The sequence below is a fragment of the Scyliorhinus canicula genome, chromosome 17 (assembly GCF_902713615.1).
Source record: "Scyliorhinus canicula chromosome 17, sScyCan1.1, whole genome shotgun sequence".
NCBI lineage: Eukaryota > Metazoa > Chordata > Chondrichthyes > Carcharhiniformes > Scyliorhinidae > Scyliorhinus > Scyliorhinus canicula.
Window position 1 is genome coordinate 39,983,950 of NC_052162.1, and position 26,551 is coordinate 40,010,500.

The 26,551-nt window shown below is 47.2% G+C and overlaps 1 protein-coding gene across 2 annotated transcripts in view; it reads left to right on the forward strand.

Moving 5' to 3' along the window:
- gab3 (GRB2 associated binding protein 3) overlaps positions 1 to 26,551 on the forward strand; it is a 195,089-nt gene that overhangs the window by 155,656 nt on the left and 12,882 nt on the right. Inside the window, exons 9-10 of one of the 2 annotated variants that reach the window (XR_005457637.1) lie at positions 4,457 to 4,564; positions 5,011 to 5,835. Coding sequence is in view for 1 of the 2 variants with exons in the window: in XM_038774678.1 (XP_038630606.1) it covers positions 4,457 to 4,564; positions 5,011 to 5,151 (249 nt within the window). In the remaining variant the exon portion in view is untranslated. Of the gene's footprint in view, positions 1 to 4,456; positions 4,565 to 5,010; positions 11,397 to 26,551 lie in introns of those variants that run through there. The other variant, XM_038774678.1, reaches the window with a different exon arrangement.

Consider the following 26,551-nt stretch of genomic DNA (forward strand, 5'->3'; position numbering starts at 1 on the left):
CGAAAGATCACCCTACCTAGGCCCGATTCCCCACCCGATTCCTGCAACCCCACTCTAAGGGGAAATTTAGCAGGGCCAATCCATCTCGCCTGCACATCTTTGGACTTTGGGAGGAAACCTGATCACCCGGAAGAAACCCATGCAGTCATGGGGAGAATGTGCAAACTCCACACAGTCTCCCGAGGTTGGAATCGAACCCGGGCCCCTGGCGCTGTGAGACAGCAGTGCTAACCACTATGCCACCATGCCCCCCCCCCCCCCCCCCCCCCCCATTATAGCCATGCAACAAATCACCATGGAAGGCCACTGAAGGGTAAATCAATTCAAAAGAAATTTGATCTGCTTCTGAATAGAGAAGTGATTTCGATTTATGGCGAGAATGGAAGGTTGATTTATAAACTGAGGGGCATGTTTACTCTAATGGCCTTTTCTTTCATTCTTTAAATGAAAATTGTTCTTGGGATTTTGTGATAAAATCCTGGCAATAGTCTCCACAAACAGATTAAAAAGAGATTTGTAGTTCAGATTGGAGCTTTTTTTAAAAAGAGGTGTGAAATCCTTGATGCTGTTTACTTTCAGAAGCAGTTTTTGAAATTGAAATGTTTTTGAAAAGTTCTCATCCAACCTGCTTCTATGCCCTTCGCCAGATCTACAAACAGGACTGCCCTGGTATATCTATCATTTCAGCCTGTTTTGTTCCACGGATCTGATATTGTCCGATCTCAACTCTCCCAGTCTCTTCTGACCTCAATCTGTGACTCTTCTAACGGCTTCAGACACTTTCCCGAACCTACTCCTTTTCATACATGGGGCGGAATTCTCCGACCCCGCAGGGTCGGAGAATTGCCCGGGGCCAGCGTAAATCCCGCCCCCGCCATGGCCGGAATTCTCCGCCACACGGGAATAGGTGGGGGCGGGAATCACACCCCGCCGATTGGCGGGCCCCCCGTGGCGATTCTTCGGCCCGCGATGGGCCGAAGTCCCGCCGCTGTCAGGCCTCTCTCACCGACTTGGTTTAAACCACCTCTGTTGCTGGCGGGAGCAGGCGCGCGAGCGGGCCCCGGGGTCCTGGGGGTGCGATCTGACCCCGGGGGTTGCCCCCACGGTGGCCTGGCCCACGATCGGAGCCCACCGATCGGCGGGCGGGCCTGTGCCGTGGGGGCACACTTTTTCTTCCGCCGCCGCCACGGCCTCCACCATGGCGGAGGCGGTAGAGACACCCTCCACCGCGCATGCGCTGGGGTGACGTCAGCGGCCGCTGACGCTCCGACGCATGCGTGGCCTCACGCCGACCAGCGAAGGCCTTTCGGCCATCCCCGACGTCGGTCGGCATGGCGCCCAAGACCATTGGCACCGGCCGTCGGAGCGGAAGCCCCTCCGGCACGGGCCTAGCCCCTAAAGGTGTGGAGAATTCCGCACTTTTGGGGAGGCCCGATGCCGGAGTGGTTCTCGCCACTCCGGTACGGCGGGACCCCCCGCCCCACCGGGTAGGCTAGAATCCCGGCCCTGATGTCCAGTCTCTCTGCACCTCTAAAACCCATGAGGGCGGCCTGTGGGATTTTGATTTTTCCTTGAATGGAGGCCTAATCAGCCCCCAAACACCACCACCTTCATCTATCCAGCTGAACTTATTCTTACATTGAACTATTTCTCCTAGGACTACACTCATTTCTGCCAAATAATGGGTGTTACTATGGAAACCTATATGTGAAATACCTAAGCCTGTCTTTTCATGGGACTATCATCAGTCCTACATAGGCCTTCTCTTCAACTCTTTTTCTAGTACAGTAATGTTTGATTTATTGCTGCTTCCTGCTCTTATCCCAAGCTGGAAATATTAATTAACTTTGCATCTGATTACCCCCTCCGTCACCTTCATATCATCTAAAGTCACCTCTTCCACTTCCTTTTTCAATTCTCTATCTCTCTCTTTCGGGTAGGCATCCAACCAATATCTACAATGAACCCACCTCTCTCTTACTTTGATTTTACTCTGCTTCTTATAAGGACTCTACACCATTCTTCCACTTTCCCCACCTTTGCTGTATCTGCTGTGATAATATCTCCTTCTACATCTGGGCTTTCAATATGTCTTCCGTTTCTCTCTATTGCGGTTGACAAGGCCCTCAACCATGTCTCACTTCCTCAACACCTGCTATCCTCCCTCAGCATCTTCCCATGTAAGCACAGGAGACGCATACCTGCCCTTTCACCTCCTTCCGTCCCATCAAACAAGACCCCAAACACTCCTTCCAAGTGATAGGCTAATTTACTTGTGCAATTCACCACACTTTACTTGCTGTTCTTCTCTAGATTGGGGAAAACAAATGCAGGTTGTACGATCACTTTGCTGAACACCTCCTTTCAGTCTTCAAACAAGATCCTGTCCTTCCAGTCCCATGACATTTTAATTCTCCATCCCAATCCCACTCTGACCTCTCTGTCCTTGACCTCCTGCACTGTTGCAGCAAAATTCAGTAGAAGCTCGAGGAACAGCACCTCACCTTCTAGTTGGATACTATACTTCCTGACTCAATGGCCCGAATTTTCCAGTAATTCGTTGGTGGCAGGATTATCTGGTCCCACTGACAGTGCACCCCCCACCTGCCGGTTTCCCGGTGTGGTTTAATGGGCGATCCCATTGACAGTGGTGGGAACAGAGAATCCCACTGCCAGCGAATGGCGCACTGCCTCCCGCTGTCAGGAAACATGGGGCTGGAAGGTTGGAGAATCCTGCCCATTTGAATTCAACAATTTCTGATTCTATCTACTGCTCCCATTTCTTTCGAACTGCAGGTACTGAGAATGATTCTGCTGTTGCTATTTACACCTCCTGTATGACCACTTTTTGTGTCTGTCCTTGTTGCACTGCCATCTCATTATGCCTTGCAGCTTCATCCCTTTTATCATTGAATGTCTCTTGCCTCCCAACACATTACAGACTTCTGTTTTGTTCTTTGCTCGTCTCCCTCCTTAATTTTGCACCAGTACTTGTTTAAAAACAAACAAGACCTCACATTTTAATAGCACCTTTCGATATAACACTCTGGGCTAGTGTGTAGGTGATTCGAGACCCACAGACCCTGGAGTCCCAATACAAGTGAATTAACCAATAATTTGTATAAAGTTTGCAGAATCTTTGGCCACTTGACTGCTCAATAAGTTATAGCCACCAGGTTTTTAAGTTAAACACAATAACTGTTTATTTATAACAGGAACAGTGTTGAAATATGCAATAACAACAATAGAATAATGTCCATTTAATCTACTACTTAGCCCTTTTCCAGACCTACCCTCCAACCAAACACACACGGGGGAGGGTGGGGGGAGGGGGGGTAAAATACTAAGAATTAAAAATGAAATGAAAGTTGAGTGTGTTCTTTCTTCTGACTCCAAGGTCGTTGCAGCAGGCTGTCCTCCCAGGATGGTTAGGGATCAAAGCCATCGGCTAGTTTACTAATGGGGATCTTCTGGCAGCAACATTCAGTCAGAATTCCCAAGCTGTAGGATTCCATCTGGGGAGTCACTTTAACTTTTATTAACCTGGGCCTTCACTCAAAGGATCCATCTCAGGCCTGTTTAATTCTTATTTGTTTTCAACTCCATCAGAATGACTAATAGCCTTACTGAGGTAAGAATAGCGTTCCTGATACAAGCTTTTATAAAAGATTTTTAAACAATAGTCCCTGTCTGCAGCTAGTGGCTGGCCTGAATTTCTCTGCAGTTCAATATGGCTGTGGAGAAAGGTCTTTACTTTGGATCTTAAGAAATAACCCATTAGATGAGAGAGAGAGAGAGATCGGGGCTGTGACCCTCCAACTTCTGACCAAAATGAAAGTAAAAGCAAAAGCAGTCCACAGAGGAATTAACATTCCAGGGAAGACCCCGACCAATTGGCAGGAGCTTTTGATAAGGCCCGGCAAATCAAAACAGTCCATTGGCCGACAGCCAAGTCCATCACAATGTGTCATCACTGATCTCCCTTGACTCTACTGATCTGAAATATAAACAGCACTTTGCAACCTGCCTTGCCTGATGTCATAAGTCAATCCTCAGTTTTCCAGCCACTTGTATTAAAGGAGAAGTTCATCTTAAAGGCATAGACACAAGAATTGTCCAGAATAACAGTAATTAAAATGAAAAAACAAAAGACAAATCGAGATTAAGAGGAGGATCCTTACACTTTGAGGTAGTAAAATATCCTAAGGCATGTCATAGGAATGTTCCAATAAAATTTGTTTTCAAAAAGTATTAAATCTCTTTTTTTTCCAGCTCTAACAAAAGGTTTCTGACCTGAAACATAGCTGTTTCACTCACCACAGATGCTGTTTGATCTACTGAATATTTCCAACTATTTCATTTCATATTTCCAGCATCTGCAGTATTTTGCTTGTGAATGAATTGACATGAAATGCATTAATCCCTCAAATTGATTCATTGATATCTTTATCCCCAGGAACGCTCTAGCTCCGTATATAATGGCAGCAGTCAGTGGCCCCGAACGTTAAACCTGGACTACCTAGCCTTAGACTTCAATGCAACATCGCCCTCCCCCGTTCAGAAGGTATTTTCTCCTGATTAGATTACGCTAATGCAGTTTACCACTTGAAATATATGTAGCAATCATAACTAAGTCAAAGTGCAAATCTGGACATGTTCTCACAAATAATAACACAAAAAACTATGCTATATTTCTGAATGCAAAATGCTCACAGTCACAGTAAGAGTAAACGTAAGAAAAGAATGATAGAGAAAGATTTAGAGGAAGTGTGTGTGCTAAAATAGGAGTGTGAGAGTATGAGAGTGCAAGAGAAATTGTGAGAGAGAAAGCAAAGAGTGAGAGAATATGTGAGAACATGTATGATGACAGAAAAAGAGTGAAATAAAGTAAAAGAGTTTGCTAGATTAAAAGCATATGAGAGGGAGTAAGAGTGAGAAATGGTATGAATTAAAGAGCTGATACATCTTACTTTGCATTTAATCTATAGTTTCTTTTGGTCTTATACACAGAAGCCATTCCTTTCATCCATGCTGGAAGAGCGGGTAGACTATGTCCAGGTAGATGAACAGAAGACCCAGGCTTTGCAGAACACTAAACAGGAGTGGACTGATGTGCGGCAATCTTGTAACCTGTCAAAAACTTTAAAGTGACAGATTTTTACCACTCCAAAACTTACCAGCGATGAGTAAGATGCAAACTAGACCCCGATATGGGTTCTAGGAATAACCGATTGAAAGACTGGGTTGATATATTTTAATTTAAGAAGAGGACAATGAAAATAGGCAGCTTGAAAATTGCAGACCCTGCCAGAGACACAAAGAATATGTTGTATTTCTAACAATGATGCCACCACTTTGGTTTCTTTTGAGCAACTTTTGCTTTATACATTGGCAGCAATTCTTTTGATCAAGCACTGTGTCAAAAACAATCAAGAAAAATGCCAAGTTATTTTATTCGCTTTTGAAGCAACCCTTTTTTTAAAATGCAAATCTATTGTGAAGACCCAAAGGCCAAAATGCAGGACCCGATGTTTAAAAAAAGAGTAAAGGAGAAAAACTTAGTAAAACCAAGGAAAGTAATTATATGACACCCAGCTTGAATTTTGAAAGCCTATCGATTATAGGAAAAATTAAAGGGTAAGAAGCTTTGTAATTTTGAAGTAGCAGGAGAGTCTAAGGAATTCCGGATTTAAATGTAGGGAAGCCGTAAACTGTGCAGGTCGATATTTCTGGAGCTGAGAGAGGTACCAGACAGGGAAGGTGAGAGGAGCATTTCCACGATGGAGTTGACCGCAGTGGGAGTGAGAGGCATTTTGAAGGCAAAGTCTTGCAGAGGTAGGCTACAACTTTTCCTGTATCCAGAAATGCAGGTGAGCTGTTAAAAGAGCTTGGCTCTAAGCAGTAAAGCAGTATTGAAGATTTAAACAAAGAGGAAGAGTTCTCAGCCTTGAGTAAGTGTACAGGGTGTAGGCACTGATATTGGTGTTTTGAAGAGGTGGTTTTCGCCAAAGACATTGACAGATATGCCAATTTTGTCCTTTGGTTGGACAGTAATCGTTTATAGGCTTAAGATTTATATATTTTGTTTTACAATTTTTGAATTTACCTTGCACTCTAAGAGTAGCAAAGACAAATCCCAAATAAATTGTAAAAGTTTTTGGAAAGCTGTGGTCAAACTGCCGGACAGTTCCACAAGTCCTCATGACGTTATGCCCAATTAATCTTAAGTTTCTAATCGAATAGAAATTTCTAACTCATATTAAGATTCCTCTTTTTGTTGGAATTATTATTACATTTATTGCACTGGTTTATCAGGTAACTGTTTTTTTTCCAAATTACGCAGAAATGCTTATTCTGGGACAACAAGGGGGGAAAAAACAGGTTTATAATTTAACTCAGGAATAAAAATATCAGTGGTGATAAAGCAAATGCTCAAAATATGAAATTTTTTTTAAAAAACAGATAATGCTCAAGTGTATGCCAGGTCCACAAATCATCAGAAAAGAGAAAAGACAGATTTGTGTCTTGGATTGAGATCCTTTGTAAGAACAATTAAAGGGCCTACCGCCAAAATATTAGCCACTTACAGATGCTGACAGACAAGATTTGTATTTCCAATACTGGATGAGCCTTTACCTCACTTAAACTCATTCTCTTACCGTTTTATTCCATTTCTAGAAGCATCAGGAGTCGATTGCAATATTTCAGCAAATTTCTGAGAGAACAGTGGAAGACAAGTAGCTATTCAACCTCACCTTAATGCAGCCTAAACTGGCTTTGACCCAATTGCAGTAACATCCCCGACTCTGACTAAATAGCAACCTGAAAATTATTCTGTTCCAATTTTTTTTCAACTCAGAAGAAAATGTGGTCAGGCCTAGGCAAAATTTGTGCTTGGTGTAGCCCTTGAAAAGTTTGAAAATGGTCTTGTCCATTAAATCAGTGGAATCTCCAAATTAATTTGTGAGATGATATATCGTTTTGCTACTTTCTCCCTAACATGGCTACTACCCTGTTGAGCTCTGAATGTTTTTCCCCCACATAGTAAAGGTGAGAAAAGATTGTTGGTTTTTTTCTTCCCGTTGTTGACACTGATTCTCAGTGAGGTACAGATTCTAAGACCTCAGCTAATTTATTATTCTTCATGTGCTGGACCATGAGTGATAATAGACTATTCAAGCTGGTGGTAGTGGGGATCACCATCATATTTGAGACCTATTATATCCTCACTTGCGGTTCATGCATGCACACTATTTCCACTGGGGACTGATCAAATCCCAAAGACCAACATTGATTTTATCCATCTCCAATGCCAGGGGAACAGGGACTAATTAGAACATCCGTGCTAGCTCAACACCGAATAGGAATAGAACATGAGACATTAGTCTTGAAGGTTTGGCGTCACGTTGAAGAATGTTTTTAATGCATTCGGCCATTGAGGAGGGCGAGTAGTCAAAAACCCTGGTCAGTTTTAATATGCTGCATGTTAACCTGAAACTATTCATAATCACAATTTCAGGGTTAACTCTTTATTTTAAATTTCCTTCCTGCCAGCTAAGAAAGAGAACAAAAACTGAAGGATAAATATTGCATTTTAAAATTAAGGAGTTCAAGTTTTTGGCAAAAATGTCCTGAACTGTGAACGAAAAAGAAGTCAAAAACAAAATCCATTTCCAATGTTTCTTCTGCTGCCAAAGATAAAGCCGCCATTCACTGTCACAGACAGCAGCAATATAAACAATCATAACCAGAGTAAAGCCATTTGTTGCATGCAAAGAACTTGGATTCGAAAAGTTACCCTAACTAGTGCTCTGAGGTGTTGAAATTGCACTGTGCATTATGCATTTACACGTTCAGGTTAAATTCCTCTGCAATTTTAATCCATGTTTATGATTGCACAGTACAATTTCAATCTCTTGCAGATAAGGTCCTATCTACAGTAACTGAAATTATCAGAGCAAAAATATTCCTGCCTCCTTTTCTGGTCTTGGTTGCGTATAAAGAAAATCTGGTATTAATGTTACATTGCAAGACTTAAAAGAGCAGAAAAGCCAAAGATGTATGTTTTTTCATGATAAGAGATGCTGATCCCCTGCCCATTCATCTCACTGGGTCGAATTAACTCACACAAGGAACATTCAGTTGCAGTCTTACTTCTAAGCATTCTGTAGCATTTCACCTCCTTTTGCCTTATGGCATCTCCCTCTTAACCTTGTTCTAGTGAGGAGGGCAAATAAGAGGCAAGCAGTTGCTTCATTTTTGATTTGAGTTGATTTGATTTATTATTGTCACATGTATTAGTATACAGTGAAAAATATTGTTTCTTGCATGCTGTACAAACAATGCATACCATACATAGGGAAGGAAGGAGAGACTGCAGAATATAATGTTACAGTTATAGCAAGGTGTAGAGAAAAGATCAACTTAATACGAGGTCGGTCCATTCAAAAGTCTGATGGCAGTAAGGCTAAATCTGTAAGCAATTGAATAAGAACATTGTTAGAAATTTTAAAACAGTTAGAATGAAGTTTTAGAAGCATAGAACAAGAGTAAAAGATAGAATTAGAGGGTCTGCTGTGCACAGCTTGCAAGAAGTCACCTCACTCCGGCGCCATCTTGGAGGGTGATCTTCATATGCTATTGATAGAGTACATTCTCCAATTCTACCACATCATGATTCAGATCACCTACAGTCACTCCATGGAATTAAAAAGGATGACGCTATATGGCATTAATTTCATTAACATTTGATTACCGGTTTTATTTGAGGGCCATTGCCAGGAATGCATTAACCCTTGGGGTGCAGGTCTGCACTAGGAATTTACCATATTAAGCTCACTTTTCCCAAAGAGAGTGAACAGAAGAAAAATAATCTCTGCACAAAAACCAAATGAAAAAATAGTCCTAAATCATTCTATTTAATTGTTCCAATGCGTGATGGAACATCCCTACCATCTAATAGCATTAATAAATGAAAACTGCAAATTGAGGAAACCTGGAACTGTTTCTAGAAATGCACAGTGGGTTGTTCAGCCTCTGTAAGAGAAATGACACTGAGGATGTGCCGCCCTTGTCAAAATTTCTTTCTATCTATTAGAATTTCTTTGATCTTCCAAAAATGTATTTCCATATTCATTCCCTTTGGGCAAAGCTTATTAAGAGGCATGGAGCAGAGTAAGCTAGGTGGGATTGGGTTACAGATCAAACATGGCCTAATCGAATGGCAGAACAGGTTCAAGGGCTGAATGGCCTTGTCCTGTAACTAAGATTCTAATTTTAATCTAACTGGTCGAGCAGGCACCAGACAGGATGACTGCCAGCAAACTGTATTAATACCAGCTGGATGATCAATGGATTAATTAAAGCTAAAACAAATGAGATAATTTGTTCATATAAATAGAAATTGCAAGGGTTGAATTCAACAATGGACCTGTGTTCAAATTAAGTCCATTTGATGGTGTGACAGTTGTATATTGGCTACAGGAGCCTTCTTTGAGAAACCTGCACAGTCTCAGCACCAAGTGAATTTAATGGAAAATAAAATCAGGCGGGGTACAAAATGGGTGACTAATCGTGTCAATTTTACAACATATTGAGTTAAAATTGCCATGGTCAGTTCTAATGAAGGATGCAAATCTAAAACATCAGAATCTGTATTTTCTCTTTATCGTGGCTAATGGACCTGTTTTCTAGTTTCCTTACTTATATTTTTATTTCTAATCACATTCCCTTGTCCTGGGACCAAGAATAGGAGACGGGTAACATTGAATCCCAACTCGGTTTACCTCCCAGTCAGACAGGCTATAAATGGTGTCTCATAGATATCAGGAGTTTGCCTGCCAAGAATTATAAGTGTTGTAGAGTGGAGCAGCAAGTGACTGCCAGATTGCATAAGTACAACTGCCTAATCTGGCATCTTCATGTGAACAGGGATTACAGAGTAAATGACAATAAGAGGTGCTCAGGGTTGTGGAGGAGTTAACCCACAGATATCAAATGCTGCCAGTAACAGCTGCCTGGAAAAGAAGGTTGATGTGAAGTTGAACTGAGTTCTGTGGAAGAAAAGGTCAAAGGTCACGATGTTCAAAAAGATACATTACGAACTATTTGAAAAACTAGGGCTCTCTGTCTCATTTGCTAATCTGCTTTTTAAAAAGGAACTACTGAGCTGTCGCAAGAATAAATTGATGAAAGAGCATCATATTGTTTAAAGAGAACGTCATGGGCGGCATCCTCTGGTTTCCCAGCTGCGTGTTTTCCGGTGGCAGGAGGTGGCGTGCCGTTTGCTGGCAGGGGGATTCTCTGTCCCCGCAGCTGTCAATGGGATTTTCCCGGGTGGGATTTTCCGGCTTCCCTACCGCGTTTTTCCCAGCGGCAGGAGGCAGGGCACCGTTCGCTGGTAGTGGGATTCTCTGTCCCCACTTCTGTCAATGGGAATGACTATTGAAGCCACCCCAGCTGGACCAGAAAATCCCACTGCCAGCGAATGGCCAGCGAATTCTGGCCCCACTGAAGCCACACAGCGCCGTCGGGAAACACACGGGGGTGCGCTGCATGCGGAACCAGAGAATCCCAATGGCAGAGAATTACAGCCCATATTGTTAATAAAAGGCCAACGGCAGGGTTTTTTTGGTATTAAATATGTAACGGAACCATGTACCTTGGAAACAACTCAGAAAATAGATGCAGATAAGGAGCATTCAATTCAGCTCTATTCACCCATCTCAAAAATGCTACAGTTTCTGATCAGAGCATTCAATTGTTTCTTGAACGATTGCAGGTGTCTGTCTCCATAAACCTACTCCATTCCAGGTGTTGATCCCAAATTATGTGAAGGAAGTCTGGCACCAGTCCAAAATGTTGCACATTGAACACATTTCCCCACCTCCCCTTGGAATATTGCTCTGAATTGAACTTTTCCGTACAATTTGGGATGTAATGCTACAGATGTTTCACACTAATGGACTACACAGAGCTTCTCATTTTTTAAAACACAATTGTGCAACAAAGCCGTCTCATAGTTTTGGAGCCTTTTATTGTGTTCAGAAAAGGAAGGCTTGCTTGGGTGGGGGGATGTGGTGTGTGGGCGGAGAGGGAGCACCTATTCTGTTGTGTTCCAATTTCCTGGGTCAAAAATATTGTACAACTTGTAAGTGGTTACTTAAGCCAAAAAAAAACTAATTATGAGACCTCCAAAATGATCAGTTTTCAGAATAAAGGGATTTGACTGGAATCACAGGTCAGGAAGTGAATTGGATTGGGGCTGACTTAGTTCAGAATCTTCCCCTTGTCTGTTCGTCAATTGTAAATGTTTGTACATAAGGATCTGTAAAATATTTGTTAAAATAAACTGTTTGTGTGCTGTGCTAAACATCTCCACACTAAGTTTTAAAAAACGCTCTCATTCTGAATTCTGAAGTTAATGGTATAGGTGCACAATCCAACTTCGTTTGCAAAAGAAGAAATGACTGAGGTGGGATAAACTATTATCAAGAAGCGGTACAATAAAAAGAAAAAGCCTGGCCTCTAATAATTTCACTGAATTTTAGATGAAAACAGATGTTAGAAATCAATGTGCTCTGCTCATTGTGCATGGCGGTGATGATTCGGGATCCGCCTGCACCGTTTCCAAATGCAGTCGGTAGCAATTAAACTTGTTGTGCCCACTTTTTTTTCTTAACCACCTCGTTTCCAGGCGCCCGCACATGCCACTTGCTCTGGACACACCTGATCCATCAAGCATGCGGCTCACAATGCCCTCTCTTTGTCTTCATAGGACAAGATAGCCCATAATAAACTGGAAAAGGCCAAGAAAGGAAATGGAGGACCATAGATTCCCTCATTGATAAATGACAAAGCTCATGTACATGTACACCCAGGTCTCTCTGCTCCTACACCCTATAAGAATTGTACCCCTTATTTTATATTGGGGGAAATTCTCTGACCGTGTTGGCGAATAGCGGAAAAGCCCCTAAATGGGATTTGCGGCAGGCGCCCAACAGTGCATGATGGTTCCATCCTGCAGTCATAATCTGGTTCATTCCTCATTGGGTGTGTCCCAGGTTAGCATATTTAAATCATTTAAATCCTTGACTTCCAGCGTGTTTAACCTACGGTAACGTGCCAGTTCCATGCAACACTACATGCATCAGCAAGAAAAGCATCAGCAATCTGCAAAAGCATTTCGTCAACAATGTCAACAGGTGGATCAATGTCACGCACCAGGTCCCGCAGCGTTTTCTTGCTTCAAATTATATTGCCTTCTGGATTCATATGTCCCCCTGAGCCCGGTGTTCCAGGCAGAAAAAATTGTCCTTCTTTCCATCTACAGAAAACGACGGAAACAGCAACAGCAAGCTCCAGATATTTGCAGCCACCAGCAGCAAAAACAACCTGCAGCTGTGAAGTGTTCTCACAACTAACAAGGCCAATTCCTCATTATCAATAACCTTCAACTGTGAAGCTAGAGGCTGCTCACAGTCAAAGGGAGTTAAAGTGACCATCAGCATAGAACAGGACAGGCTATGTCCTGGAAGAGTTTGGTGGGAAAGACAGGCGGCAGCTGTAATGATCCCTGTTATGGGTCTCCACAATATCTAAAGATGGACAGGACATGGGGCACGGGAGGTCACACAACTTGTGCTCCAGGGCCAACACATATGGAATGCTCTAAACGCCTCCTGATTCATTGTGGTGAACCACTGTGCACCTGTATTAGGGGATATACGGTAGGACCTGCACTATAGGTTCGCCGGTAGCCCCGCCAGCTAGCTCCGCCCACAAGGAGCCGCATAAATATGTATGACCTCCTCCTGATCAGCCATTTCGCCAGCTGCAGTAGGAGGCCACGCATTTGACTGTAGTAAAGCCACAGTTGTACCAATCTGAGTCTTTCATGCAATTTTCTATATTATGGACATCAGGATCAAACCAAATCGCCTGCAGTTGAATCCGCAGACGCCAGAAAGGACTTTAATCACTGGCTAGCTTGTTTTGAGGCCTACATCAACGCTGCGACCCCCACGCCAACGGAGGCTCAGAAGATCCAAGTTCTATACTCCAGGTTGAGCTCCAGCATGTTCCCGTTGATCCAGGACGCCCCAAGTTACGCGGAAGCAATGACGCTCCTAAAAGAGAACTACACTCAGAAGACAAACACACTCTTCGCAAGGCATGTACTCGCCACTCGCGTACAACTACCTGGTTAGTCGATTGAAGACTTCTGGCAGGCTCTTATCCCACTCGTTTGGATTTTCAGTGTAATCTCCAGAGCCTCACCCTCAAATTCGGCGGGCCCCTACCTCCCCTCACCATTTGCAGCCTCACGACCCTCAAGGTTGACCTCCCCTCCCTCTTTGCTAATCTAACTGCGGATTGCAAGCCGGTCGCCACCAGGAGCAGACGGTACAGCACCCAAGACAAGGCCTTCATCAGGTCCGAGGTCCAGCGGCTGCTTCGGGAAGGTATTATCGAGGCCAGCAATAGCCCCTGGAGAGCCCAAGTGGTAGTGGTTAAAACTGGGGAGAAACACAGAATGGTCGTGGACTGCAGCCAGACCATCAACCGGTACACGCAGTTCGATGCGTACCCCCCCCCCTCGTGTATCTGATATGGTCAATCAAATTGCACAGTACCGGGTCTTCTCAACAATTGACCTGAAATCCGCCTACCACCAGCTCCGCAAATCGGACCGTCCATACACTGCCTTCGAGACGGACGGTCGGCTCTATCAATTTCTTAGGGTTCCCTTCGGCGTCACTAACGGGGTCTCGATCTTCCAAAGGGAGCTGGACAAATGGTCGACCGGTATGATCTGCGGGCCACATTTCCGTACCTGGACAACGTCACCATCTGCGGCCATGACCAGCAGGACCATGACGCTAACCTCTCTAAATTTCACCGCACCGCCACTCTCCCCAATCTTACATACAAGAAGAAGTGTGTATTCCGCACGACCCGTCTAGCCACCCTCGGCTCTGTAGTCCAAAACGGACGCCTGGGGCCTGATCCTGACTGTATGCGCCCCCTCATGGAGCTCCCCCTCCCCCACTGCCCCAAGGCCCTCAAACGCTGCCTTGGGTTCTTCTCCTACTACGCCCAGTGGGTCCCAAACTACGCGGACAACACCCGCCCACTCATACAGTCCACCCAATTTCCCCTCACGGCCGAGGCACAACATGCATTCGCCTGTATTAGAGTAGACATAGCCAAGGCCGGGATGCACGCAGTAGATGAGACACTGCCCTTTCAAGTAGAAAGCAACGCTTCAGATGTCGCCCTTGCTGCCACTCTAAACCAGGCAAGCAGACCCGTGGCATTCTTTTCCCGCACCCTTCATGCCTCTGAAATTGGGCACTCATCTGTTGAAAAAGAGGCCCAGGCTATTGTTGAAGCGGTGCGGCATTGGAGGCATTACCTGGCCGGCAGGAGATTCACTCTCCTCACTGACCAACGGTCGGTAGGTTTCATGTTCAACAACATGCAGCGGCGCAAGATCAAAAATTTTTTTTTTTTTTTTTTTTTGTTAAATTTAGATTAGCCAATTATTTTTTCCAATTAAGGGGCAATTTAGCGTGGCCAATCCACCTACTCTGCACATTTTTGGGTTGTGGGGGCGAAACCCACGCAGACACGGGGAGAACGTGCAAACTCCACACGGACAGTGACCCAGAGCCGGGATCGAACCTGGGACCTCAGCGCCGTGAGGCGGTTGTGCTAACCACTAGGCCACCGTGCTGCCCTCGCAAGATCAAAAATGATAAAATCATGCGGTGGAGAATCGAGCTCTCCACCTATAATTATGAGATTTTGTATCGCCCCGGCAAGCTCAACGAGCCCCCAGACGCCCTCTCCCGAGGTACATGTGCCAGCGCACAAGTAGACCAACTCCGTGCCCTGCACGACAGCCTTTGTCACTCGGGGGTCACTCGATTGTACCACCTCGTCAAAGCTCGCAATCTGCCCTACTCCGTCGAGGACGTACGGACAGTCACCAGAGACTGCCAGGTCTGTGCGGAGTGCAAGCTGCACTTCTACCGGCCAGACCGCGCGCGCCTGGTGAAAGTGGCCCGCCCCTTTGAACACCTCAGCGTGGATTTCAACGGGCCCCTCCCCTCCACCGACCGCAACACATATATACTCAGTGTGGTCGATGAATTCTCCAGGTTCCCCTTCACCATCCCATGCCCGGATATGACGCCTGCCACCATCATCCAGGCCCTCAACACCATCTTCGCTCTGTTCGGTTTCCCTGACTACATTCACAGTGACGGGGATCCTCATTCATGAGCGATGAGGTGCGTCAGTTCCTGCTCAGCAGGGGTATTGCCTCCAGCAGGACGACCAGCTACAACCCCCGGGGAAACGGGCAGGTAGAGAGGGAGAACGGGAGAGTTTGGAGGGCCGTCAAGCTGGCCCTATGGTCCAGAAACCTCCCAGAGACTCACTGGCAGCAGGTCCTCCCTGCTGCACTACACTCCATCCGGTCTCTACTGTGCACCGCCACAAATAACACACCCATGAACGTGCTTTTACCTTCCCCAGGAAGTCCACATCCGGGGTGTCGCTCCCGACTTGGCTCCCAGCTCCAGGACCGGTCCTTCTATGTAGGCATGTCCGACTCCACAAGGCGGACCCCTTTGTGGACAGGGTACACTTGCTCCACGCCAACCCCCAGTATGCCTATGTGGAGTTCCCCGACGGCTGCCAGGATACGGTCTCACTGAGGGACCTGGCTCCCTCAGGTTCCACTCCCACACACTTCCCCACCCAAGCGCCACCCTCCCCTCCCCAGCGTTCCCAACATTAGCCCCACCAGGTCCATCCCTCCTTCCCCTGCCCACGCTAGAGGACGAGGAAGATTTTGGCACGCTCCTGGAGTCATCCGACTGCTGGCCAGCACCAACACCACGGCACCGACGTCGGTGACGCCATCGCCACCACTGTTTCGTCGCTCCCAGCGAACCGTCAAACCACCGACCAACTTAACCTCTGACGGGCACCGGACTTCCAAAATGGACATATTTTTTTCACCTCCCCACTGTAAATTATTTGTAAATCTGTATATAGTTCCACGCCACCCCCGCCGGACTCATTTTTAACAGGGGATGAATGTGGTGAACCACTGTGCACCTGTATTAGGGGATGTACGGTAGGACCTGCACTACAGGTTCGCCAGTAGCCTCTGCCGGCTAGCTCCGCCCACAAGGAGCCGAAAAAGAATGCGTGACCTCCTCCTGATCAGCCATTTCGCCAGCTGCAGTAGGAGGCCACGCATCTGACTGTAATAAAGCCACAGTTGTACCAATCTGAGTCTTTTGTGCAATTGATTGTGCATCATTCATCAACTGTGGGAGGGTGGATTGGCCAGGGGCATCGACACCATATCCTTCCCCCACAGCCCCTCTTCTGGCCACCCCCTCGCCTGCAACCGCCCCCCCCCCCCCTCCGTTATGCATACCTGCCTCACTCTGGGGTATGGGCCTTGGGTTGGCAGTAACAGCGAGTATGGTCCAAGCATTGGAGGATAATGACAACCTGCTCTGCAATGATCTCTGGTGCTCTGCATCGCTTGACAACATCTGACTCCTGCCCAAGCTAGCACTTTCCACCGTCCACCTGTGTGATCCTAGCATGCGAGCTGGCCATTCTATCACACTGTCCCATCGATCTCCTGGGGTGGAGGAGGTGGGGACGGTGGGAAGGAGGGGTGTGTGGGACGCTGGAGCGGTGAGCGCTGGCTGAACTGCAGCCCCTAAGCCAAGCCCATCCCCAACGTAGCACTGAGGCAGGTTGTCGCATTGTGCACTGATGTTTAATCTGAAAACATATACAGAGTCGTACTCTAGCCCCTATCAATAAATTGTGCCCTGCACCCATACCAACTTAATTGGTGTCTACTTTTTTGGTCTTAGAGGCCCTAACATTATGTTTAGGTGGACACCCAAATGGTACATCATGAGTAGAGGCGGCCTGTGGTGATTCCTGCCCTGTGACCAGGAACCCCTTTTGCGGCGGTGTTCTGGGGCAACTTGGCTTGGATGGGCCCGGCTGCTTCTCAGGTGTCCCAGGTGGTGTGATGCCGCCCTGTTCTACCTGCTCTCCACCAGATGCATCAGGGACAGGGGGAGGGTGAGGAGTCTGAGGTGCTGCAGTGTTCTGACACTTCTCCTGCATGGGTCACCAGCACGGGCCCCATCACCTCCTCCTGCCTCGGGGTGTCCAATAGCCCCCGGGCTACTCCATGGGACAGGGGTGCAAGCAGAACCCCTGAGGCTCCCCTGCCACCTGCCGTTGCCAGTCCTGGAGGACCCCTGCCATCTCAGCCATGGTCTGCACACTTGCGGCCATGTAGCACAGGGAGTGGACCACCTCGGTCTGGGACTGCGTCACATCACGCTGTGATTGCGCCACCACCTTCTAGGTTTGTTCCATATCAGTCAATGACTGCGGCACCTTCCTCTGTGTCTGCGCCCACATCGGCTAGTGCCTAGGCAATGCCGCTCTCAGCCATGGCCGGATGTGACTGTCCACACTCAGGAGTGCCGCTGTAATATCGAGGTGGCTGGCAAATGGCTGCCTGTGAGAGGGCAGCTCTGTCCTGGGCCTCGGCCACCACCCGCACAGATTGTCCCAGGCTGATCCATGGCCGAAACCCTCATCCCCAAGGCCTTCACCGCAGATGCCACCCGTGTGGTGTGGGCCTGGGTGGCGTGCATGGCGTGCACCACCTCCTGCTCCTGCACGTGGTTGAATTCCTCCACCTGCGCCTGCAGGTGCTGGATGCTCGCCGGAAACCCCTTATGTAAACCTGGTTCTGCGATTGTATCTCCACGATCGCTGGGACTGTCCCTTCCAGAAGCCCAAAAAATCAACAGTGACATCACAGGAAAGCGGTGAGCTGATTGGTTGGTGAGTAACTATGTGAGTACCATAGGGACTGTGCATAAATAGCTGTAACTGAAAGAATTGAAAAAGGTGGCAGTTAGGGAACCAAGCTTAAAGAATAAAGTGTGATTTATAGTAGAAATCTAGTGCTAGGAAGTATATAGTTAACTGTAACATATTTTAATTCAGTAAGTATTTATTTTTAAATTAGAACATAGAACATAGAACAGTACAGCACAGAACAGGCCCTTCGGCCCTCGATGTTGTGCCGAGCAATGATCACCCTACTCAAACCCACGTATCCACACTATACCCGTAACCCAACAACCCCCCCTTAACCTTACTTTTTAGGACACTACGGCAATTTAGCATGGCCAATCCACCTAACCCGCACATCTTTGGACTGTGGGAGGAAACCGGAGCACCCGGAGGAAACCCACGCACACACGGGGAGGACGTGCAGACTCCACACAGACAGTGATCCAGCCGGGAATCGAACCTGGGACCCTGGAGCTGTGAAGCATTTATGCTAACCACCATGCTACCGTGCTGCCCTCAATTAATAATTAATTGATTAATTATTTCTAGAAATGGCAGTTAGAAGGGTAAAATGCTTCACTTGTGAGATGTTGGAGGCCCCTCAAGCTTCCTGCACTCTGGGCAACTACATCTGCAGGGAGTGCGCCCAATTTCAGCTCTTTGCAGTCTGCATGGATCGGTTGGCGCAGCGGTTGGATGCACTAAGGAGCATACAGGTGGTGGAAAGCATCAAGGATGGGGGTTTTAGAGATGTGGGTACACTCGAGGTGTAGGAAGATAGATGGTGACCGCTAAAAGGGGCAGGCAGTCAGTGAAGGAATCCCTTGAGACTGCCCCCCCCCTTCTCTAATAAGTACACTGTTTCTGATACTGTTGGGGGAATGGCCTATCAGGGGAAAACAGCAGCAGCAGCCAGAGCAGTGGCACCACGGCTGGATCTGTTGTTAAGCAGAAAGCACAGAAGAGCAATAGTTATAAGGGACTCTATAGTTAGAGGCACAGATAGGTGCTCTGTGGGCTTAAAGGAGACTCCAGGATGGTATGTTGCCTCCCTGGTGCCAAGGTCCAGGATGGTTATGAATGGGCATTCTGAAAGGGGAGGGTGAACAGCCAGAGGTCGTGGTACATATTAGTACTAATGACAAAGGCAGGAACAGTGACAAGGTCCTGCAGCAGAAGTTCAGGGAGTTAGTTTGAAAGTTAAAAAACTGGACCTCTAGGGTTGTAATCTCAGGATTGCTCCCTGTGCCACATGCCAGTGAGAAGATAGTACAGCCAAACAAGTGGCTAAACGGCTGGTGTACGAGGGAGGGTTTCAGATATCTGAACCATTGAGACCTCCGGGGCATGTGGGACCTGTACAAGAAGGACGGGTTGCATCTATACTGGAGGGGCATACATATCCTGGCTGCGAGTATTGCTAGTGTCTACCCTGTCAACCCCCTTTATCATTTTATATACCTCAATGAGATTGCCTCTCATTCTTCTAAACGGTAGAACAGTGATTAGCACAGTTGCTTCACAGCTCCAGGGTCCCAGGTTAGATTCCTGACTTGGGTCACTGTCTACACGTTCTCTATGTCTGCGTGGGTATTCTGGAACCTTCGATATAGCTGGTTGTGTAAATAAGAAGAGTTTTGAAGGGAAGTCCATTGACTCCAGCGAGATCTCTTCCAGAGTAAGAAAACCAAAGTCTCCCGCGATAATCCAACAATAACAGAAGGTGGCAGCAGTAACTACACCCTCAGAGGAACAATAGGAAATTGCACAAATGGAAGCCCTGCAGCAACAGAAAGCAACGGGTGATGGGCTTGAAAGCCAACCCAGCAATCATACTGGATAAGGAAAACACAGACAGCCCAGCAACTAGCAAGGCAAACTACACAAGCAACGGCAATCTCAAGCCAACATAAGCAATATCTTCTACCGCGCCCAGAATTGTTCTCAAGTGTAGAGGGCTCCATACAGGCTGGGGGATAGCAAAGCTAATGAAGGTGTTTCACCCGATACCGTAATGCTTTAGGTCCTGTGAGTAAAAGTGACAAAGCCCAGGTTGGCACTTTGTTATCTACTCTCGGTCGCATCGCAGATGATGTACTGGCCAGACAATGAATGAGTGAGGAAACTGCCTCCTACAGAATGTAATTGGAGCCATTAACTCATAGTTTAGTCTCCGTTGAAACATTGTAATAGACAGTGTAATGATATGTGTATAGTCAGTACAGTGAAGGGTTAATAATTGCATCTATGTGTGAATCAAACACTAGAGGGCGTTACTAATTAACTGTATATAAGACAGTCTCTCTAGGAATTCTGGGAGAAGCTGAGAGGAGAAGCTGAAGAGAACATGGAGAGAGCAGAGTGAAAGTTGAATAGAGGTATATAGCACGAGGTCAAGTCATATTGACCCCGCCCTCCCTCCAGGACGGCCCCTGCAGACACACTTTCCAGGTCCCACCATGTGGGACCTGAGTAACCCACGCTGGTGGGACTCAGCTGAACTCGGCGGCCACTCGGCCCGTCAGGGCTCGGAGAATCGTCGGGGGGCGGGGGGGGGGGGCTTTCAGCGGTGGGAATTCCGCGGGCGCCTGAGAATCGATGGGGGAGAATCGGGAAGCCGGCGTCGGGGCGTGATTCCAACGCCCCCCCAGGTATTCTCCGACCCAGCATGGGGTCGGAGAATCCCAGCCAAAGACTCTGGGCGAGATTCGCCGCAAATGCGGAGAATCGTAAAGGCTGCCGTGGGACAGGCTGTGACCCACGGCAGCCTTCACGGCCACTTCCGGGCGGGGCTAGGAGCGCGGCCCCATGCGTCATGGTGGCGCGGCCTTGACGACGGTCGTCAAGGCCGCATATCAAGCGTCACGGCAGCTGACGCGGCCGATGACGTCAGCCGCGCATGCGCAGGTTGGACAACGCCAACCCGCGCATGTGCAGTTGGCGTCTTTCTCCTCAGCCGCCCGGCAAGACGTGGCGGCTTGATCTTGCTGGGCGGCAGAGGGGAAAGAGTGCGTCTGTTTTGGACGCTGGCCCGACAATCGGTGGGCACTGATCGTGGGCCTGTCCCCTCCTGAGCACAGTCGTGGTGCTCCCGTGCCAATCGGGCCTCTAGATGCCCCAAACGGGCATCTGGCACCCGTTTCACGACGGCAGCGAGCAGGTGTGTTTGCTGCCGTGTTGAAACGGGCGTGAATGCCCGGCCGCTCGGCCCATCGGCCTCGGAGAATTGCCGCTTCTGGTAAAAAAACGGCGAGCGGCGATTTGTGGCGTGGTTCGGGCATGGGGGGGGGGGGAATAGTGGGAGGGCGTGAAAAATGTCGGGAGGCCCTCCCTCTATTCTCCCACCCGGCGTGGGGGGCGGAGAATCGCGCCCTCTGCTTTTGGAATGTTGTTCCCTTCTAGCCACTTGCACCAGATGTTGCTGCCTGACTATCTTAGAAGATGATAATTGACAGGTTATAGCTTCCAGACAGCCAGATGCATTCAACCATGAAGAGAAATTAATATAAACAATCCTGACAGTATGGCTGTCTGAGGCTGTCAATTAGAGCCTACTAAAAGCTATTCCTCTTTGAAAATGAATAGAAGCCTTGCAGATCAATGGATCTGAGGGGGTTTAAAGCCTTGCGATGTGTTGTGACTTTCTAACAGCTGCTACTGTCTGCACCTCTGTTTGAGGCAGCAGATGTAAGGGATAGATGAGTGAAAAAGCAGTGATTGCACGGACTGCACTTTAGCTTCCAGACAGGGGTGACTGATCGGGGTGGAGGTTATATCGCGGGTTCTCTGATATGGGTGGTTCTCTGATATGGGTGATCTCTGAAAGGAGGAGTTCTCTGATGTCGGGGTCAGTGATATGAATCATAGAATCATAGAATTTACAGTGCAGAAGGAGGCCATTTGGCCCATCGAGTGCACCGGCCTTGGAAAGGGCACCCTACGTAAGCCCAAACCTCAACCCTATCACCGTAACCCAGTAACCCAACCTTCTTTGGACACTTAGGGCAATTTAGCATGGCCAATCCACCTAATCTGCACATCTTTGGATGGTGGGAGGAAACCGGAGCACCCAGAGGAAACCTACACAAACATGGGGAGAACATGCAAACTCCGCACAGACAGTGACCCAAGCTGGGAATTGAACCCAGATCCCTGGCACTGTGAAGCAATAGTGCTAACCACTGTGATACTGTGCTTCTCTGATATCGGGGATTCTCTGATGGGGGTCTGATGGGGTATTCTGTTGGGGGGTGTCTGATGAGAGTCACTGATGGGGAGTCTGGTGGGGGTCTCTGATGGGGGTATCTGATGGAGGGTGTGGAGGGGGAATCTGGTGGAGGTCTCTGATGGGAGTTTCTCATGGGGATCTCGGATGGAAGGGCCTGATGAGGAGTCTGGTGGGAGGGTCTGATGGGGGTCTAATGGGTGTCTCTGATGGGAAGGCCAGATGAGGGCATCTGGAGGGGGGGCTGATGGGATTATCTGGTGGGGGTCTGATGGGGGGGCTGATGGGGGAGGGGTCTGGTGGGAGTTTCTGATTGGGTTATGGTGGGGGTCTCTAATGGGGGAGCTGTTGGGGGATTTGATGGGCGGAGGTCAGGTGAGAGTCTCTGATAGGGAGTCTGTCTGTAAGCAAGTGTGAGGATGTCCATTTTGGACCTAAGGGATAGAACAGAATACTTTCTAAATGGAAAGAGGTGAGGTACAGTGGATGTCCAAAGAGACTTGGGGGTTCAGGTGCATTGATTCTTAAAATGATATGAACAAGTGCGCAAAATAATCAAAATGACTGATGGAATGCTAGCCTTTATATCGAGGGGATTGAGTAAAAGGACAGAGGTTATGCTGCAGCTATATTAAACCCTCGCTCGACCCATTGGAGTACTGTGAGTAGTTCTGGGCACCACACCTTAGGAAGGATATTTTGGCCTTGGAGTGAGGGGGAGGGAGTGCAACGTAGGTTAACAAAAATGATACCTGGATTACAGGTGATGAGTTACAAGGAGAGATTACTCAAATTAGACCTGTTTTTGCTAGAATTTAGAAGGTTAAGGGGTGATCTGATCGAAGTAATCAGGATATTAACAGGGAAAGACAGGGTAGATAAAGATAAACTATTTCCACTGGTAAGAGTTTCTAAAACTAGGGGCGTAGTCTACAAAATAGGGCTAGACTGTTCAGGAGAGATGTTGGGAAGAACTTCTTCACTCAAAGAGTGGTAGAGATTTGGAACACTCGTCCACAAACAGTAGTAGAAGCTAGAATAGTTGTTAATTTTAAACCTGAGATAGATAGATTTTTGTAAAGCAAAGATATTAAGGGATATGGGCCAAAGGCAGGTATACGGCGTTAGGTCGCAGATCAGCTGTGATCTCATTGAATGGTGGCACTGGCTCGACGGGCTGAATGGCCGACTCCTGTTCCTATTTTCCTGATGGGGTACTGGCGGGTGGGGGGAGTCTGATGAGGAGGGTCTGGTGGGGGTCTCTAATTTGTGGGAGGGAAGTCAGGTAGGGGAGTCTTATGGGGTCTTGCGAGAGAGTCTGGTAGGGGGTTTCTGATGGGGAATCTGGGAGGGGGGGTCTCTGATAGGGGTCGTGGGAGGGTCTGGTGGGGAGTCTGATGGGGGTTTGATGGGAGGGCCTATGAAGGTCTCAGATAAGTGCCTTTCACAGTAACTGCATTGAAGTCTACTTGTGACAATAAGCGATTATTATTATTATGGGTTTCTGATGGGAGGGTCTGAAGGGGAGTCCGGTGGGGGTCTCTGTTGGGGTCTGATTAGGTGGGTCTGATGGGGAGGTCTGGTGAGGGCTCCGATGGGAATCTGATGGGGGTGTCTACTGGGGAGGTCTGATTGGGGAGTTCGGTCAGAGGGTCTGGTGAGTATCTCTGATGGGGGGTTCTGGTGGGGATCTCCAATGGAGGAGTCTTGTGGGGATGTCTGATGGGGGGCAGAATTTGCATTGTCAGGGGGAGGGGTGCCCTTTGATGAACTTTGGGGCACATACCTTAAATACTTACCCTCTATGATGTCGACTGCTTCAGGACCTTGATGGCAAATACTTGCACCAATCCATGCCTGCGTGAATCCCGGCTGAGAGGGCCAGAGCATCACGGAGACATGGAGAATCCGGTGTCCAGCCCGTTAATAGGATACAAATGGGTTCAAATGACCCATTTGCATCCTCCCGCTGGTATGGGGTGCGAACCTCATCGCTACTGCCAGCGTGGAATGGGAACGCCGGTGCGGATTCTGTTTTCTCCCCTGACACATGATCCTCCGCTGCATCATGAACACCGCTATCGGCAATGGACGACAGAGAATTCCCCCCAGAATCTCGACGCTGTACCAGACGAATTACAGTATACAACTATACTTCTGAAGATGTTAGTACAATACACATTTGATTCATTAAGAAAGCAAGCCAAAGCCCTGAAACTTTGGTGTCTCTGAAAGAAAGCAAAAAGATTTAAGCAGAAGATAACGAAAATCAGGCACTAGTTTTTCTTTTGGTGACACTCAATTTGGATTTAAGTTGCCTGAATATTATAGGAGGACTGAAGAAGATAAAGTAAGGCTTGGATTTATGTAGTACCTTTGAAATACCTATGCAGCAACTTGCAAACAGCAAATGTCCCAAGGGAGGTCACTGATAGACATTACACTCTAGAAGGATTTGGGGTGAATTATGAGAAACAGTTGAAATTAAGGGGCTGGATTCTCCATATGGAAGACTAAATGCTGATGCGGGTACTGAATCAGTAATGTCCCACGTTCACGAAAGCGGTGCCGGTCGTAGGGTGATTAAGGTCCCATCAATGGAGCACCACCAGCGCCACGTAGAATTCACGCAATTCCAATGCATTCCCATCCCCATCTCAGACAAGTACTGGTTGCGCTGAGCACGTCTACTCCGTTGATGGATTGGTTGGAGCCAGAGGATACCTAGGAGGGTGGCCTGAGGGGGCACCCATATGACCTATTCGCTACTTCACAATGGCCAGTCAGCGGCGCACACAGCCAGTTGGCTGCCTTGCAGGCTGTGGCAATGGTGGTCCGTGCCCGTCCACCCCGACCCCACCGCCCACTTCCTGGCTACTGTCCCACTACTCCTCCCAGTCCTGACAGATGTTCCCCCCCCCCCCCCTCCTCCCCAGCCAGCGACATAACTATAGCGATGTTGGGCAGTTTTCATGCCCCCTCTCTCTCCATCAGCAACCATGACGTTTGAAATACCATAATTGAACCTGCCATTGGTAATTATTCCTGACGTAGACAGAGCATTGCTGGAGGCCAGGGAATTTCTATGTCATTTACTGTGCAATTTGCATAACCACGCCAGCATATGGCCTAGAACACATTCATGCTGCTGTTTATGGACTGGAGCATAGTATTCTGTTCAACACTGGCCTCGATTTTCAGCTGATGCATGCTTTTATGCCCGATTGTGTTTCGTGATTCCGGGGTTGGCCGACGGAGAATCCCGCCCAAGATGTAGCTTCCAATTATCAAGTGGAAGGATGGGGAAAAATTCAGTAGAACAGAGTCAGAGGAATGTCTTCAGAGAGGGTAGGATGCCATGCACATTCTTTTCATTTACTGGAGCAGTACGTTGAGGAACCAACAAGGGAACAGGCAATTTTAGGTATTATGAAATGGGAAAAGTCAAACGAATAATCGTACTGTAAAGAAGCCTCTGAAAAGGACCCATAATATGGTATAGAATAAGACTTTAATATAATATATTAAGTTTGAAAGTGATGTAGTTCAATCAGAAACTAGGGTCTTAATCTTAAACAAAGGAAACTATTAAAGTGTGAGGGGCAAATTGGCTACGCTGGATTGGGAAATTACATTGAAAGGCATGGTAGAAGACAAGTAATTGCTAACACTTAAAAATCTATTGCATAGTTAATGACAAAAAATACATTCCTTTAATATAAAAAACCTAGCAAGGAACAAGTTTAAAAAAAATAAATTTAGAGTAGCCAATTATTTTTCTTTTCCAATTAAGGGACAATTTAGCGTGGCCAATCCACCTCACCTGCACATCTTTGGGTTGTGGGGGTGAAACACACGCAGACATTGGAAGAATGTGCAAACTCCACACGGACAGTGACCCACGGCCAGGGTTCGAACCCGGGTCCTTAACCCCCTGTCCCAGTGCTAACCACTGCGCCACATGACACCTAACAAGGAACAAGTTTTAACTATACCTAACAAAATAAATCAAGGACTGTGTTAAATCATAGAAAGAGACATATGCAGTTGCCAAAAAAAGTTAAGCCTGAGGATTGAAAGCATTTATAATTCTGCAAAGGAGTATCAAAAAAAGGATTAAGAAAGAGATTTAGAAGATGAGTAAACTGTGAGAAACATGAAAATGGACTGTAAAATCTTCTATAAGTATGTAAAAAGGAAAAGATTAGCAAAAGCAAATATACGCTCATTACAAGTGTAGTCTGGAGAATTTCTAATGGGAAAAACGGAATTTGCAGAGAAATTAAACAAATACTTTGGGCATGATCTCCCGTTTACAGACAAAGTGCTCGCGCTACCAGGAAAACCGGAATGATTCCCGCTGGCATAAGGAGCACTGAAGAGATGAGATTGCCCATTTAT